The 17021-nt window shown below is 40.9% G+C and overlaps 1 protein-coding gene across 4 annotated transcripts in view; it reads left to right on the forward strand.

Moving 5' to 3' along the window:
• The window catches only part of FSD1L (fibronectin type III and SPRY domain containing 1 like), a 73862-nt gene that overhangs the window by 3506 nt on the left and 53335 nt on the right, over positions 1-17021 (forward strand). The window contains exon 1 of one of the 4 annotated variants that reach the window (XM_032860768.1): positions 922-1075. The exons of the other annotated variants lie outside the window; for them this stretch is intronic. Within the exon in view, the coding sequence (XP_032716659.1) occupies positions 1061-1075 (15 nt within the window). The 5' untranslated portion in view covers positions 922-1060. Of the gene's footprint in view, positions 1-921; positions 1076-17021 lie in introns of those variants that run through there. 4 annotated transcript variants of the gene reach the window in all.

Raw genomic sequence — 17021 nt, forward strand, 5'->3', positions numbered from 1 at the left:
GTTCATTCATCGTGCGTGATTGCCTGGTTGGAACTCTTCTGAGCCTCTCCGGAGTCATCCAAATGGAGGACTGAGGCCTTTCTGCTTGAGGAAGAACCTTTTCAAGCCTACCTCCCCTAAGTTTCTACAGTCTGCATGGTCCCTTCAGGCCAGACTGAGCAGGTTCTAGGCCCCCACCAACAACTGTAATTTACTGACCATTAATTATGTACCGGGCACTTCAAATACGTTATTTTATCCGAACAATGCTCTGCTCTGCAAAGTCAGCATTATTGCTCTTATTTTAAGGAAGACGAAATAGGCTCAGGGAGAGTGACTTGGTCAGAATCACAGCACGATACCCAGGAGGGCTCTCTGGGAAAGGTCTGCTAGGTTCCACGGTCTACCGATGTTTCTGCCACGTCCCTACAGGCCTTTCCCATGCTTCCACTACATCCTCCATCCCAGCCCCTTCCTTGTCAACGGACAGCGGGCCTGGTCTAGCCTGGCTGCTCCTGGACAACCAGCTTTGGGGGTGCTTCAGGTGCGTGCAGGCAGGGTGGAGAGGGGTCTGATCTATCTCAAGGGTCAGAACTTTCCTTCCCCAGCTCACCCCACGGGCCCGGCTGCTGGATACCCCATGGTCCATTCCAAGACCTGCAGAGAGAGCGCGTGCTGGGGGAAAAAGGATGCGGGAAGGAAGGAAAGCGTGGGTCTGCGGACCCGCCGCGCTAATGGGTTAGCACTGCCCCTCCTACCCAGTCTTGGACACCCTCCGCCCCATCCCGTCTTGCGGCAGTGCGCATGCGCACGGTGCTGTGGGAGCCCTCCCTCCTGCGGGCCGCCCTTTCACCCGGGCAACCGCGGCGCGACGGTGGCGCGCGCGCTGGCTGGGCGCGGACCGGGCGGGGCCGGGCGGCGCCGGTGCAGGCTGAGGCTGAGGCTGAGGCTGAGGTTGAGGCTGAGGCGGCGGTGGAGGAGAGCGGGGCCCGTGGGGACGGTGTTGGCGTGCCCGATTTCCGCCGCCTCGCCGCACGATTCTTCGACGCGGTTTCGGGCCCAAAGGGTCTAGCCCCTGGACATGGACTCCCAGAAAGTAAGTGGGGGAAGGAGGCGCGGGGCCGCCGACGTTGGGGGGGAGGATGACTGGGGCGCCCGGGGCCGGGTGGGCGGTGGGCGCGCGGGGCTGACTGGGCCAGGCTGGGCTGCGGCGGCGGAGGGCGAGGCTGCCGGCTCCCACCATCCCTCCTCCCCCGGCGCTTGCCGTGCTGCGGGGACCGCGCCCGGTGACCCAAGCTGGCCTTTAGCCCTGGGCCCTGGCTCTTGAGGGGAAGAAGGGAGCTGTCCCCATTTCCCAGTCATTTTCTGCAGCGCAGTAGGCCGCCTTTGCTTCTCGAGCCTCCCCGCATGCGAGCGCGGGTTTATCCCTCCTTAGCAGAAACCGAGGCGCACGGGGTCTACTACCTGCTGACGCCGAAGCTGAGGCTGCTTCCTCGACTCAGCCTTCTTCCTTGGCACAATACGACCTGCTTTAGGTCGGGAACCCAATCTCATTAGGACCGCGCCCCCCGCTCCCACCCGCCTCGTGACCAGTTCGGAGGCAGGTCTTGGTGTTCAGTTGTAGCTGATCCGGGAGAAGAGCTCGCAGTCCCACCCTCTGCGACCCGTTTGTTGCTAGTCACAGTTACCTTGATGGTTGTTGTGGCCTGTGCATGCTTTCCGGACAAGTTAAAGAGAAGACAAGACTAGTAATTTCAATTAAGGGGGGAAAAAAAAGAAAAAAAAATAAAAACGTTTTCGAGAACATAGCCAATATTTTGAATACAGTTAGAATTATTGATATTCAGGCATAATCTCTGTATAGAAATAACCACCCTGTTCTCTTTGTTAGATGATAGTAATTGAAGTATAGTATAGTATGGGAGGCGAAGACAAGTGTTATTTATAATGTAGCAGGGAAAAAAACAAGGGCATATCCAAGAGGCCATTCTGTTCTATTATTAGATGGAAAGCACTGGAAAAACTTACTAGAACAATGTTTTCTCAAAGTTTGCTTGGATTCACCTCCTCAAGGAGCATGGCAGGGGGCGGGGAGGCCACGGGAAAATCGTGTAGTGATGTTTTAAGCATTGACTGTTATAGTATTTTACTAAAGTGCATATGATTTAGTTTTAATTGTATGCGTGCATCTTGAAACTCAGTTGGGTATACTCAGTTTTCATTTCCATGACTATTAGACATCTGTAAAAAATTAACATTTTGTTTATTTGGAATATATATGTTTGAAACACCTCTGCCTTAATTTGTAAAACATTTCACAGCTTATTTAACTTTTTTAAAACTTAATTTAACTTTTTAAACTTTTTAGGTAAAAGTCATATGATAGGTGAATGGATGTTAATTCAGGGCAGGTGGAAGGGCAGAGACTTGGGTTCCATGGTGCGATTTACTGGTTCTGTGATACGGAGCAAGTCCCGTAACTGTGATTAATCTATTTCCTCGTTTATGCAGTGGAAGTAAGAATATTTTATAGAGTTAGTGTAAAAATCAGGTAAAATAATTCATTATGAAAACAAGGTGTTTTAAAGTTTTCAAAGTACTAAAGTACTCTATGTGTTTTAAAATAGAATTTTAAAGCGTATTTTAATATGGATCATCTTATTTTGCCAGGCACGCATTATCCCTCACTTCAGTAAGGGCTCGAGTTGGAATCTGTAGATCATGCAAGGTCCTACCACTAGCCATAAGGCTAAGATCTGAACTTATTTGGTCTCATTCCAAATGGTGGTTTTTTTTTTTTTTTAAAGATTGTATTTATTTATTTGACAGAGAGCGCACAAGTAGGCAGAGCGGCAGGCAGAGGGAGAGGGAGAAGCAGGCTCCCTGCTGAGCAGGGAGCCAGATGTGGGACTCCATCCCAGGACTGTGGGATCATGACCTGAGCCGAAGGCAGCCGCTTAACCTACTGAGCCACCCAGGCGTCCCCCAAATGGTGTTTTTGAGTAGTTACAAGTACCACCAGCAGTTTCCCCAGAGGTAGCAAGGAATTAGCTGTTCTTTGTGATAACTTTGAAAATCCACTTCTCAGTGTTAGAAAATGTGCTGAATTTCATTTCATTTGTTGGTATCAAATAATATTTCTAATAAAAAACTATTTTCTTTTATAGCTTAAAACAAGTACCGGGTGTTAATACTTATAACCAATTTATTGCTAGGAATTTCAGCATCTTTTTCTCATGAATTACTGCAGAATCAGTTATATACCTCAACTAATAATGGGCTGTGTATTTCTCTTTAAGTAAGTAGTACACCCCAGGCATGATTTTTCTTCCATGTTATAAAATGTTATAATGACAGGCACCTGGGTGGCTCAGTCGGTTAAGGGTCTACCTTTGGCTCAGCTCATGATCCCAGGGTCCTGGGACTGAGTCCCTCATCGGGCTCCTTGGTCCGCTGGAGAGTCTACAACTCCCTTGACCCCTCCCCTCTGCTTGTGCTCTCGGTCGCTCTCCTGCTCTCTCTCACGCACACACACACTCTCTCTCAAATAAATAGAAAAAATAAAATAATATGTTATAATGAAAATAGTAGCAGGGATGATACTTTAGTCATAGTAAGGAAAAGGGTGAGGTACTGCAAGTGGCAAATGGTGAGGATGGCTTGAATATATACACCTGTTAGTAAAGAATTGGGATTTGGGCTTTAAATTATTAAAGAGGATGGCTTTGGAGCCAGGTCTCCAGTATTACTACCAACTATGAGCTGAATGAACTTGGGTAATTTGCTATGTGTCTTTCTCTTCTCATCTATAGAAGAGAGATAACAATTGTGCTTACATCAGAGGGTTATTGAGAAGATCATGTTAATTTTTAAAAATCCTTGGTGCCTAGCACACATCGAGTACTGCTGGCTATTGTTACGAATTTCATAATCCCAACTTCAAAATAACTTTTTCCTTTTGTTGATAATTTGTGTAACTATTTTTCTAATCCAATCTACCATTTTTAACCTTTGTCCTTCAGTTTTAAAATACGTTTTCTGTTTTTGTATCTGTAATAAGTGATTTCAAATGGTGGTGTCAAAGAAGAGTTGTTGAATCCTAATTGAAAGAGGATTGGGAGTTGTGACTCATGCATTCTGACAATAGGGGTTAAGTTAACTGGACAGTCTTACAGAAGCTTGATGGTGGCTAGTCAGCAGATGGATTAGCTTGACCAGCTGCTTTTTTGTCTGTGAAAATAACTTGGACTTCAGTCTTGTGTTAGCAACAGATGCTCTGTTTGAGTAGAGGAAGAAAACATAATTGCCTTGGGTGTGTAAGGCATACTGTTGGATACAGAAAACCACAGTATTATCTCCTAGAAATAAACAGAAGGATTTTGTTTATATCGAGTTTCTGGGACACTTTTGCGAACAGGATGTGTTATGGATAGGTGGCTTTGTTTGATACTCAAACCTTTTGATTATGTCCTTAAGTGGTTTTAAGATAAAGTCCCAAAGGTTTCTGTACCTGAATAAATGCGTATGTTCAAAGAAACCAAGGAAACAACAGACATTTACACCTTTTTAGAATCTTGGCCCTCAGAATTTGATAGTTTAAGGTTTTGGAAAGGAGATCATTTGTATACATAGGGGTTGCTGTTTCTAGGAAAGGTACATGCTGTAGGAATAATAAAGGTGGAAAGGAAGGGCCAGCCCAGAGGAGGGATGTTGTCAAGAGCATACATTGTAAATTGTTGGGTTTATCCTACTTTTTCCTGCATTTTCTTTACTTGCTATTTGGAAAGTAGAAGGTGAGGGTTGACTTTGCAAGAGGGGACAAATGTAGGTTGGGGAGATTGAACTGAATAGGGGGAGTTTTAAAGCATGACAGGCTGTAGCAAGTAGCGGTCTACATACACATGACTTCCTTATCCCAGTTTCCTCCTCTACGCTGGTATTAGCTCTTCTTTTCCTTCATATTGTTCCTTAGCAATTCAGAGACCTCCATCATATCCAGACAATCAACCATTTTCATGTTCCAAAATTACTTCCTCTTCTCAGTCAAAAATATATATTTCCCAAAGAAAAGAAAGAAAAATGAAATTTGAGTATTGTTCTGCATCCACTATTGTGTTCGATTACTTTAAACTCTCATGATAACTTACTCTAGTTGCACATCTATATAGAAAACCAAACTCAGAAGCTAACTGACTTCTTCAGGGTTGCACAGCTAGCAACTGATAGTCTGCATTCAAGCCCTGTCTTTCTTCAGGACCCAAGCTTCTTTCATTACCACTCTTCTTTCCTGAATCCTTTGTCTTTAATGGTGATATGATTAATTAAAATTTGGGATGTTAATAGGAATGAATCCCTATAGTGGATTTTTTTTTTTTTTTTTTAAGATTTTGCTTATTTCTCAGAGAGAGAGAGAGAGAGAGTCTGCTCGTGCATGTGCATATGAGCATGGGGAGGGGCAGAGTGAGAGGGAGAAGCAGAGTCCCTGCTGAGAAAGGAGCTTAACCTTGGGCTGGATCCCAGAATTCTGGGATCATGACCTGAGCTGAAGGTAGATGCTTAACCCACTGAGCCATTCCGGTGGCCCTATAAAATAGTTTTTTTGTTTGTTTTTTAAAAGAAGCTAATTAAATCTAGGGAAAATCGTTGATAGAAAGTAATAGAACATGATTAATATAAAACCCTGGAATTTGGTCTGTCTTGATGCCCTGATATAATCATTATTTTGTGTGTGTGTGTGTGTGTGTGTGTGTGTGTATCTGTATCCCCTCTCCTGCTCTTTTTTGTTTTTGAAGGAGGGTCTTACCTCTCTAAAGTAGAGCTGTGAACAGGAAAGTATACATTGAATTTTATATACCCTATCCAAACACAACTGCAGTCATTCCCATGGAATGGATCAAAGTAATCTGGGATGTACAGGCATAAGATACCCTTTTCAGAGGACCATACTGACATACTCTTGATCACTATATTTAAATACAGATGTGTTCATTTTTTTTATTGAACTTGGAAGTTTAAAAAAATTGGAAATAACAGTTGACCCTTGAACAACACAGGGATTAGGTGTGCTGATGTGTCCCCGACACAGTTGAGAATATGCATATAACTTTTGACTCCCTCAAAACTTAACTACTAATAGCCTACCTTTTTTTCCTTTCTTTTTTTTTTTTTTTTAAGATTTTATTTATTTATTTGACAGGGAGAGATCACAAGTAGGCAGAGAGGCAGGCAGAGAGGTGTTGGGGGGCGGGAAGCAGGCTCCCCACCGAGCAGAGAGCCTGATGCGGGGCTCCATCCCAGGACCCTGAGATCATGACCTGAGCCAAAGGCAGAGGCTTAACCCACTGAGCCACCCAGGCACCCCCATATGTTGTATTCTTATAATAAAGTAAGCTAGAGAAAATAAAATGTTAAGAAAGTTATAAGAAAGGGAAAATATATTTACAGTACTTAACTGTAAAAAATCCATTTATAAGTACACTGGTGCAGTTCTAACCCAGAACCAGGCCGTTCAGAAGTCGATGGTGAAGCAGATTCATCCTTCCTTCCTTCCTCTCTCCCACTGCCCTCCCGCCCTCCCACCTCCCTCCTGCCCCCTCTTTTTTTCATTCATTCATTCACTCACTCATTTTAATTTTAACACTGTGCTCCTTTGCAATGCCTGGCTGAATGGAAACAGGATTATTCATGCAGTAAACATATGCTGAATGTTTGCCATGGTGAGAAATAATCTACTCCAGCCTAGGGTGGACAGTATTTTAAAGTTGGTAGATTTTATCTCCACCTTTCTTTTTGTTGGTACTCGGTTGGTACTCTTTCTAGCCATAAGGTTCTGATAGAATCTGGTCTTAGTTATCAATACTTGTTGATTGATAGCTAATTATATTTTGAGCTAATTTATAACAAGGTGTTGTTAGCACAGCCAGTCGGTGTACTTTTGTTACATTATAAATATAAGTAATACAAGCTTATTGTAGGAAAATAGGAAATATAGATAAATGAAAATCACCCATAATCCTCCTACCCAGATGTAACCTGTTTTAATATTTGTATGTATTACATTTCAGTTTTTTTTTTTTTATTTTTTTTTTTATTTTTTTTTTTTTTTTAAAGATTTTATTTATTTATTTGACAGACAGAGATCACAAGTAGGCAGAAAGGCAGGCAGAGAGAGAGAGAGGGAAGCAGGCCTCCCGCCGAGCAGAGAGCCTGATGCGGGACTCGATCCCAGGACCCTGAGATCATGACCTGAGCCGAAGGCAGAGACCTAACCCACTGAGCCACCCAGGCGCCCTTACATTTCAGTTTTTTAATGCATATAGAAACTTAAAAAAATTATGGTATTATGCCATGGTAATACTGCTTTATAGTTTGCCTTTCACTTAATATATTATAAATCTTTTATCATGTTAGTATTATTCTATATTTAGTTCAGAATTCTTTGTGTGGATTTATTACTTGATTTTTAATCAGTGCTTCTTATTGTATATTTATGTTGGTCTCAACCTTTTGATGTTGGATGAACATCTTGTAGCCAAGTCTCTGCTTATACTTTTAATTATTTACTTAGAAAAAATTAGTAGAAATGGATTTATTGAGTCAATGTGTCTAAACTTTTTTTTTTTAAGATTTTTTTTTTTTTTTTTTTTTTGGACAGAGATCACAAGTAGGCAGAGAGGCAGGCAGAGAGGAGAGAGAGAGAGAGAGAGGAGGAAGCAGGCTCCCCACTGAGCAGAGAGCCCGATTTGGGGCTCAATCCCAGCACCCTGGGATCATGACCCGAGCTGAACGCAGAGGCTTTAACCCACTGAGCCACCCAGGTGCCCCAATGTGTCTAAACTTTTAAAAATCTTTGGTATGTATTGCCAAATTGCCCTTCTGTAGGGTTGTTAGTTTATATTGCCACCAGCAGAATCTGAGTGCACCCTTATCTTCATTCCCATTGCACCTCCCTCAGTTAGATGGTGGGACCTCTGGTTTCTTTGGCTTCCTAGACTTCACTGAATGGAACAACCAATTCAGAGGTCACTGTGCATGGCTAAGGCTTCTTTAGCTTGTCACTCGTTATATTCAAATCCTAGGTGGGAGAGTACTTCTTCTGTCCTGATGTCTTACAGCTAGGCTCAACATTGAAAGGTACAGTTCCCTCCCGGGTCTTTTATTAGATTTTTTTCTGTGGATCACCTCAGTTGTCTCTGTAAATAGGTAGTGTTCCTAACTGTTTCAGTGTTAAGAGAGGGCATAGCTTTCTACCATCTAGCTATTTGTGGTAATTAGATTCCTGAATTCCTCAGCAATCTATAACTCTCCATTTTCAGCTCTTCACATAACATCTGAGCAAATACTCTTCTTTGTGTTGCCAGAGCTATGGTGAGCTGGTCAGATTATGGTTGTTTAGCTTATCAGCTGGATAGAACTTTCTGGATTTTAACTCTTATTACTTAATTCAAACAGTAAGTCTATGGTGTGGTGTGATGCAAGTGGCATCATTCCTGGTGGCAGTAGGATATTTTCCAGAAATGTTCTCTTCTGATTGCAAGAACCTTATGCTTGTTTTGTACACTCTGGCAGTATAAGCAGCCCAGAGTAGTGTAAAAGTACAGGCAGCCTCTTAGGTTTGAACTGTGATTGCTACTTGATAGTGTGTGATCTAAGAAAATTTCTTAACTTCTCTAATCTTCCTTTTCTTCAACCATAAAATGCAAAGATTGATACTACTTTTTATTTTATTTATTTACTTATTTATTTTTGAGATTTTATTTATTTATTTGACAGAGATCACAAGTAGGCAGAGAGGCTGGCAGAGAGAGAGAGAGGAGGAAGCAGGCTCCCCGCCGAGCAGAGACCCCCAATGCGGGGCTCGATCGCAGGACCCTGGGATAATGACTTGAGCCGGAGGCAGAGGCTTAACCCACTGAGCCACCCAGGCGCCTCACTACTTTTTAAAAATCTGTTGTGCGGAGCCTGGGTGGCTCAGTTGTTAAGCGTCTGCCTGTGGCTTAGGTCATGATCCCAGGGTCCTGGGATCGAGGCTTGCATCAGGCTCCCTGCTCAATGGGAAGCTTGCTTCTTCCTCTCCCACTCCCCCTGCTTGTATTCCCTCTCTCGCTGTCTCTCTCTCTGTCAAATAAATAAAATCTTAAAAAAATATCTGTTGTGATGATTAAAAAGACACTCCATGTTGATGGTTTAGCACAGTTCCTGGCACATAGAGGGTGCTTAGTGAATACTACTGAAATGACCGTAAGAATAGTTTGACCTTCTTAAATTGTAGATTGACTAGTGATATTTGCAGTGGATTCTACATTTGTGTATTTCAGCAGTCTGGAATACTAATGTAGAGTTTGAGTCAGAAATCTCTTGATGGGAGTAGATGGCTGGTGGGAAACACATATAGTATTTCTCTAATTATGAGCGCATGGTCATTGAGGGCCTCAGTTGAGACTAGCATATAAACTTGGGTATAATGGTTTTCTGTCACTGGTTCTAAGAACAGGAAGTTTCTGCATCATAATTTCAGGGGCTGGTTGCACTGATAGTTTTCAAGTAAGTAACCCAAGTTGGCAGTTTTTTGTTGGATGCAGCAAAATTAAGACTCAGCATTCAACTTTGTCATCTTCACATATATTAAGCTAAAACCAGTAGAACCATGCCATTTCTAATGTTGGCATTCATCATGTTCTTAACACTTATAAGATGATACACCTGCAGTAAGAATAGCTGTTTTTGTTGACCTTGGATCTGGCAGGGTGGTACATGTTAAAATCTGTTGAACTGTTCTGGTTTTTACAATCTTGAGGTAAAATCTTAGTCTTTTCGGTGCCCTTAGATAGTCTTTTCATATACCTCAGATCTTTATTTTCAGGTAGTACAGTGTAAAAATTAAGAGCACAGACTCAGGAGTCAGACTGCCTTAATTTGAATGCAGACTGCCACATTTTAGCACTGAGATCATGGGCAAACTATCATTTAACCTCTCTGTACCTCAGCTTTCAAATTAGAAAATGGGGATAATAATAGTATCCTACTTCATAGGATTCTTGAGAAGATTAAATAAATTAATATATGTAAAGGGCTTAAAATGATGCTTGGCTCTTAAGTATAAAAGTGTTATTTATTGTTTTGCTCAGAGACTATTGTGCTTTTACTTCACATGATTTATTGTGACTATAAGCATAACATTAAGCTATGCTCCTTTGAAGAGGGTGCCTCATGCTTTGTACATCCCAGCATCCTAGATCTTTGATCCATTCCATGGGAATGATTGTAGTTGCGCTTGGCTGGGGTGTATACTCCCCACTCCTTACTTTTTTTTTGTTTCTGTTAGCATAACACTTACTTAGCCTATCTCCCTAGTCAGGTAATTGGCAGGCTCAATCCTCATATAGTATTGTTTTTGAGATCCTGGTAACTGTAGTTTTTGACCAAAGAATAATGGCTGAGATTGCCTGTGCACCTTCCTTTGGAGACATATGTCCTGTATATTTTACTGTGATCTGGCAGAATTGGTATTTGGCAAAGCATATCTTCAGACCTATATCACCTAGAACTCTTAGTCATGGCCACCAGAAGTCTTGCACGGTATAATTTTATTGGAAAGTAATGGGATACTGGAGGTCTGAGGTGAAATCTGAGACCTTTGTAGGCATCCTTTCTCATTGATAGAATCCCACAGAGCAGATGTCCTCCTCCGTCATCAGGATTTGATAATAACTGAGGCTAATATATATCACAGTGAACTCATTTCATAAATACCTTTGGAACTTGTCTTAATGATGGAACTTCTTCTTCTTTTTTTTTAATGATGGAACAACTTTTAACGATACATCATGTATATGTTTTAGAACAGTGTTTATAGGTAGAGGAACTGATAGGTGTGAGAGTTCCCAGGTGGGAAACAAGGCATGTTAGAAATAAGGCTACTGCAGCAAGGAAGAGGAAATCTGGTGTGAGTTGAAGCAGGAGAGGTAGGCAGTGGGAAGATCATGCAGGGTTTTACAGATTATGTAAGGTCATGTTAACAGGTCATGTTAAAGATTCTCAGTTTTAATCCAAGGACCAGTGGAAAGCCATTGAAGACCAACTATTAAGCAGGAAGAGTGATGCTATCATATTCTAGCTGCAGTATACAGAACTGATTATTGGGGAGAAAGAATGGATCACAAGCCAGTTAAGTTTTACAAGAGTATAAGTTCAGATATGATACTGACTTGTACTAAGATACTAGTAATGATTATAGAACTATTTAGGAGGTAAAATCCACAGGACTTGGTGATTACGCCTAGAGCACAAATGAAAGGAGAGGGTGTAATGATGGTGGCCTGGGTTTCTGATTTTACGGTTAGTATCGCCATTTGCAGAGAAGAACACTAGAGAAGGGCTCAGATTTAGTAGGAGACATTATGAGATTCTGAGTTTTGAAGTGCTTATCCAAGTGGAGATTCCAAGTAAGCAGTTGGATGAAAATGGTCTGGAGCTCAGAAGAGAGGCTCTGTATCTAATGGTGCACTGATTGTGCACAGCTTACATTACATTCCTTGGAGCTTTTGGCTTTGTGCTTCCTCCTCAACTTCTTTATCATTACTGTGTCTCCATTATAAAAACTATTGATTAATTGTGGAGGCCCGAAAGGGATAAACTGGGGTAGAAAACTCAAAAGGATTATGGTATCTTTTAATTCTTTTCTGTCTCTTTCTTTAAGTTTCTGAATATAGATATCCTGCCCTGGCATGTTGCCTGCCATATTTAGAAAAACTTTAACAAAAAAAATTTGTTGGATTTGATACCTATTTAGTTAGCCTCCTGTTGCATACCTCTTATATTAGGTACACATTATCCCTATATATACTTCTTCTCTAAGTCCTTCCACTACAGAAACTTCAGCCTCTTAGCACATGCACAAGCTGGGGTTAAGTTTCAGAACTCAGTTCATGGAATCCTAATCCTTTAGTTTTTATAAGTTTTGTAAGTTTTATAGTTTATAAGTTTTTAGTTTTATAGTTCTGTAAGTTTGGGTACTTAAATATTTTGGTTACTTGTAATTTGTTTTCCAGTTCTGCTCAGCTCCAAGTTCCTTAGTTCTTTCTGTCTTTATGTCATTTTCACCTGTAGTCTAGCCAGTCCCTGTTCTTCTGAGGACCAGAATGGTTGAAGCCCTGGTCCCCTTGATAATTTATTTCTCATCCCTTTCTGAAGAACTTCCACTATAGGAGAATACTAAGTGTGAATTCTTAATTAGCCTTTTGCAATTGGTCATTCTTTCCAGATTAAAGGGCAAGTGGCTTCAGAGGTTTTGGAGCCCCTCAGCAATCTGTCCTTATAAACTTTCAGGATACCCCCCTTTTTTCTTCTTAGAAAAGCTTACAGTAGAGGTAGCACTTTATCTGTATTAGCTACCAAGGTCACATTGGTTGCTTTGGGTTCTGACTCTTAGTCATCTGGATGATTGCTTCTTCTGCAGCCATGTTTTTTCTTTTTCTTTCTTTCTTTCCTTTTTTTTTTTTTTTTCTTAAGATTTTATTTGTTTATCTGAGATTGAGAGCACGTGAGAGAGTGAGCTCAAGACGGGGGCAGAGGGAGAGGGAGAAGCTGATTCCTTGCAGAGCAAGGAGCCCCCATATGGGGCTCAATCCCAGGAGCTGGAGATCACGACCTGAGCCGAAGGAAGACACTTAACTCACTGAGCCACCCACGTGTCCCACTACAGCCATGTTTTCTAATATATTTAGTAGCTGCTAAAATACAGGTCACCATAAATGCTGAGGCTCCAAAGCCCTCTACAGCTGTCTTGTCTATTTGTATAGCATCTCAGTGGTTTATATTATAGCAAAGGCTCCAAAGTGCTCCCTATCTAGAGATTGAAGTAACACCCCCACCCTGAGAATCTCAGACTTCAGTCTTTGTTACTTTGGCAGTAAGGTAAGCTGTCTTTCTTAGGATGTGGGCCCTTTATGTAGGTGTTCTGTGGTAGACACTCAGTCTGTACTAGAACTCCCAGTGAAGTGCAAAATGTGAGTCATAAAGCATTTTCTCTTCAAAGAATGAGAAGATGTTCCCCTGAACTACTATATCAACCTTTAAAGACCTTTCCTTCCCCACCAGTTTCTGGGGGAGTATTGTATTTTTAACCCACTGAGCCACCCAGGCGCCCCGAGTATGGTATTTTTAAAGCCTTAGGTAATTCATATGGAATACCATTACCCCAAAAGCTTTACTACAGAGATCGTAGGGTTTCTTTCCAGAAATATTGCTATTAACACTTCATGGGCCAACACAGATTAAGAAAGATCATTTTTCATTTTCTGGTAATAGCAGAATTTTGAATGAATTAAAGGGGAATAGTCTTTACCATTAGATTTTTAAAATAGTCTTTACCATAAGATTAACTGTAATCTCAGGGTATTATATTTTGGAAGTATGGAGCAAGACCGTACACGAAGGAGCCTGGTGATTCTTTAAATTTGTATAAGCTGTCTTCAGGGCAGCTTTGTTTTTGTCAGATACCAGCCTTGATATGGACGTTTAAGTTTTTTCTAACCAAAACTAATGAGCAGTATAAGTTTTACAGGAGAGAAGGTTAGCTTTCTCTTGTTATGGTATTAGTGGGATCCCAAAAGGAGAGTTGCTTATGCATTGGGGTTTTGTTTATTTTTGAGAGGTGGTAATATTATAATATTTTTCCGTATAATAATATGAAAAGATAATATTTACATAAAGAAAAACTGAGAAATTAGTGAAATTCTGGTAAAGGAATTTGGTTGTAACATTTTAGCTTACATTCACATACAGCTATTATAATTCAGGAATCTAGCATATGGTAAACATATATAGAAATTCTGGTATTCCGAGAAAAAATTCAGAAAGCTTTTATTAATTAAGGAGATCTGTATAGGATCTTTGCCTTGATCCCAGTCTTAGAAATATATGGACTATTTGGGTGGACTTTTTTGTCCAGTATGGTAGCTTTGTGCCCCATTTGGTTATTGGGCACTGGAAATGTGACTCATTTGAATTGAGATGTACTGTAAGGGTAAAATGTGCATCAAATTTTGAAGACCTAGTACTAAAAAGGAAGGAAAAAAGGAATTTGGTAATTGTTAAATTTTGATTACATGTTGGAATAATATTTTGGATCATTTGGGTTAAGTAAAATATTCAAATTAACTTCACCTGTTTTACTTTTTTTTTTTTAATTTTTTTTTACATTTTATTTTATTTTATTTTTTTATAAACATATATTTTTTTCCCCAGGGGTACAGGTCTGTGAATCGCCGCCAGGTTTACACACTTCACAACACTCACCATAGCACATACCCTACCCAATGTCCATAACCCCACCCCCCTCTCCCAACCCCCCTCCCCCCAGCAACCCTCAGTTTGTTTTGTGAGATTAAGAGTCACTTATGGTTTATCTCCCTCCCGATCCCATCTTGCTTCATTTACTCTTCTCCTACCCCCTTAACCCCCCATGTTGCATCTCCTCTCCCTCATATCAGGGAGATCATATGATAGTTGTCTTTCTCCGATTGACTTATTTCGCTAAGCATGATACCCTCTAGTTCCATCCACGTCGTCGCAAATGGCAAGATTTCATTTCTTTTGATGGCTGCATAGTATTCCATTGTGTATATATACCACATCTTCTTTATCCATTCGTCTGTTGATGGACATCTAGGTTCTTTCCATAGTTTGGCTATTGTAGACATTGCTGCTATAAACATTCGGGTGCACGTGCCCCTTCGGATCACTACGTTTGTATCTTTAGGGTAAATACCCAGCAGTGCAATTGCTGGGTCATAGGGTAGTTCTATTTTCAACATTTTGAGGAACCTCCATGCTGTTTTCCAGAGTGGTTGCACCAGCTTGCATTCCCACCAACAGTGTAGGAGGGTTCCCCTTTCTCCACATCCTCGCCAGCATCTGTCATTTCCTGACTTGTTAATTTTAGCCATTCTGACTGGTGTGAGGTGGTATCTCATTGTGGTTTTGATTTGTATTTCCCTGATGCCGAGTGATATGGAGCACTTTTTCATGTGTCTGTTGGCCATCTGGATGTCTTCTTTGCAGAAACGTCTGTTCATGTCTTCTGCCCATTTCTTGATTGGATTATTTGTTCTTTGGTTGTTGAGTTTGCTAAGTTCTTTATAGATTCTGGACACTAGCCCTTTATCTGATATGTCGTTTGCAAATATCTTCTCCCATTCTGTCAGTTGTCTTTTGGTTTTTTTAACTGTTTCCTTTGCTGTGCAAAAGCTTTTGATCTTGATAAAATCCCAATAGTTCATTTTTGCCCTTGCTTCCCTTGCCTTTGGCGATGTTCCTAGGAAGATGTTGCTGTGGCTGAGGTCGAAGAGGTTGCTGCCTGTGTTCTCCTCAAGGATTTTGATGGATTCCTTTCTCACATTGAGGTCCTTCATCCATTTTGAGTCTATTTTCATGTGTGATGTAAGGAAATGGTCCAATTTCATTTTTCTGCATGTGGCTGTCTAATTTTCCCAACACCATTTGTTGAAGAGGCTGTCTTTTTTCCACTGGACATTCTTTCCTGCTTTGTCGAAGATTAGTTGACCATAGAGTTGAGGGTCTATTTCTGGGCTCTCTATTCTGTTCCATTGATCTATGTGTCTGTTTTTGTGCCAGTACCATGCTGTCTTGATGATGACAGCTTTGTAGTAGAGCTTGAAGTCCGGAATTGTGATGCCACCGACTTTGGCTTTCTTTTTCAATATTCCTTTGGCTATTCGCGGTCTTTTCTGGTTCCATATAAATTTTAGGATTATTTGTTCCATTTCTTTGAAAAAAATGGATGGTACTTTGATAGGAATTGCATTAAATGTGTAGATTGCTTTAGGTAGCATAGACATTTTCACAATATTTATTCTTCCAATCTAGGAGCATGGAACATTTTTCCATTTCTTTGTGTCTTCCTCAATTTCTTTCATGAGTACTTTATAGTTTGCTGTGTATAGATTCTTAGTTTCTTTGGTTAGGTTTATTCCTAGGTATCTTACAGTTTTGGGTGCAATTGTAAATGGGATGGACTCCTTAATTTCTCTTTCTTCTGTCTTGTTCTTGGTGTAGAGAAATGCAACTGATTTCTGTGTATTGATTTTATATCCTGACACTTTACTGAATTCCTGTACCAGTTCTAGCAGTTTTGGAGTGGAGTCTTTTGGGTTTTCCACATATAGTATCATATCATCTGCGAAGAGTGATAGTTTGACTTCTTTGCCAATTTGGATGCCTTTAATTTCTTTTTGTTGTCTGATTGCTGAGGCTAGGACTTCTAGTACTATGTTGAATAGCAGTGGTGATAACGGACATCCCTGCCGTGTTCCTGACCTTAGCGGAAAAGCTTTCAGTTTTTCTCCATTGAGAATGATATTTGTGATGGGGTTTTCATAGATGGCTTTGATAATATTGAGGTATGTGCCCTCTATCCCTACACGTTGAAGAGTTTTGATCAGGAAGGGATGCTGTACTTTGTCAAATGCTTTCTCAGCATCTATTGAGAGTATCATATGGCTCTTGTTCTTTCTTTTATTAATGTGTTTTATCACATTGATTGATTTGCGGATGTTGAACCAACCTTGCAGCCCTGGAATAAATCCCACTTGGTCGTGGTGAATAATCCTTTTAATGTACTGTTGAATCCTATTGGCTAGTATTTTGGTGAGAATTTTTGCATCTGTGTTCATCAAGGATATTGGTCTATAGTTCTCTTTTTTGATGGGATCCTTGTCTGGTTTTGGGATCAAGGTGATGCTGGCCTCATAAAATGAGTTTGGAAGTTTTCCTTCCATTTCTATTTTTTGGAACAGTCTCAGGAGAATAGGAATTAGTTCTTCTTTAAATGTTTGGTAGAATTCCCCCGGGAAGCCGTCTGGCCCTGGGCTTTTGTTTGTTTGGAGATTTTTGATGACTGTTTCAATCTCCTTACTGGTTACGGGTCTGTTCAGGCTTTCTATTTCTTCCTGGTTCAGTTGTGGTAGTTTATATGTCTCTAGGAATGCATCCATTTCTTCCAGATTGTCAAATTTGTTGGC

Source organism: Lontra canadensis, unplaced genomic scaffold (genome assembly GCF_010015895.1).
Source record: "Lontra canadensis isolate GAN:19392208 unplaced genomic scaffold, GSC_riverotter_1.0 scaffold19, whole genome shotgun sequence".
In the NCBI taxonomy this organism is placed as follows: Eukaryota; Metazoa; Chordata; class Mammalia; order Carnivora; family Mustelidae; genus Lontra; species Lontra canadensis.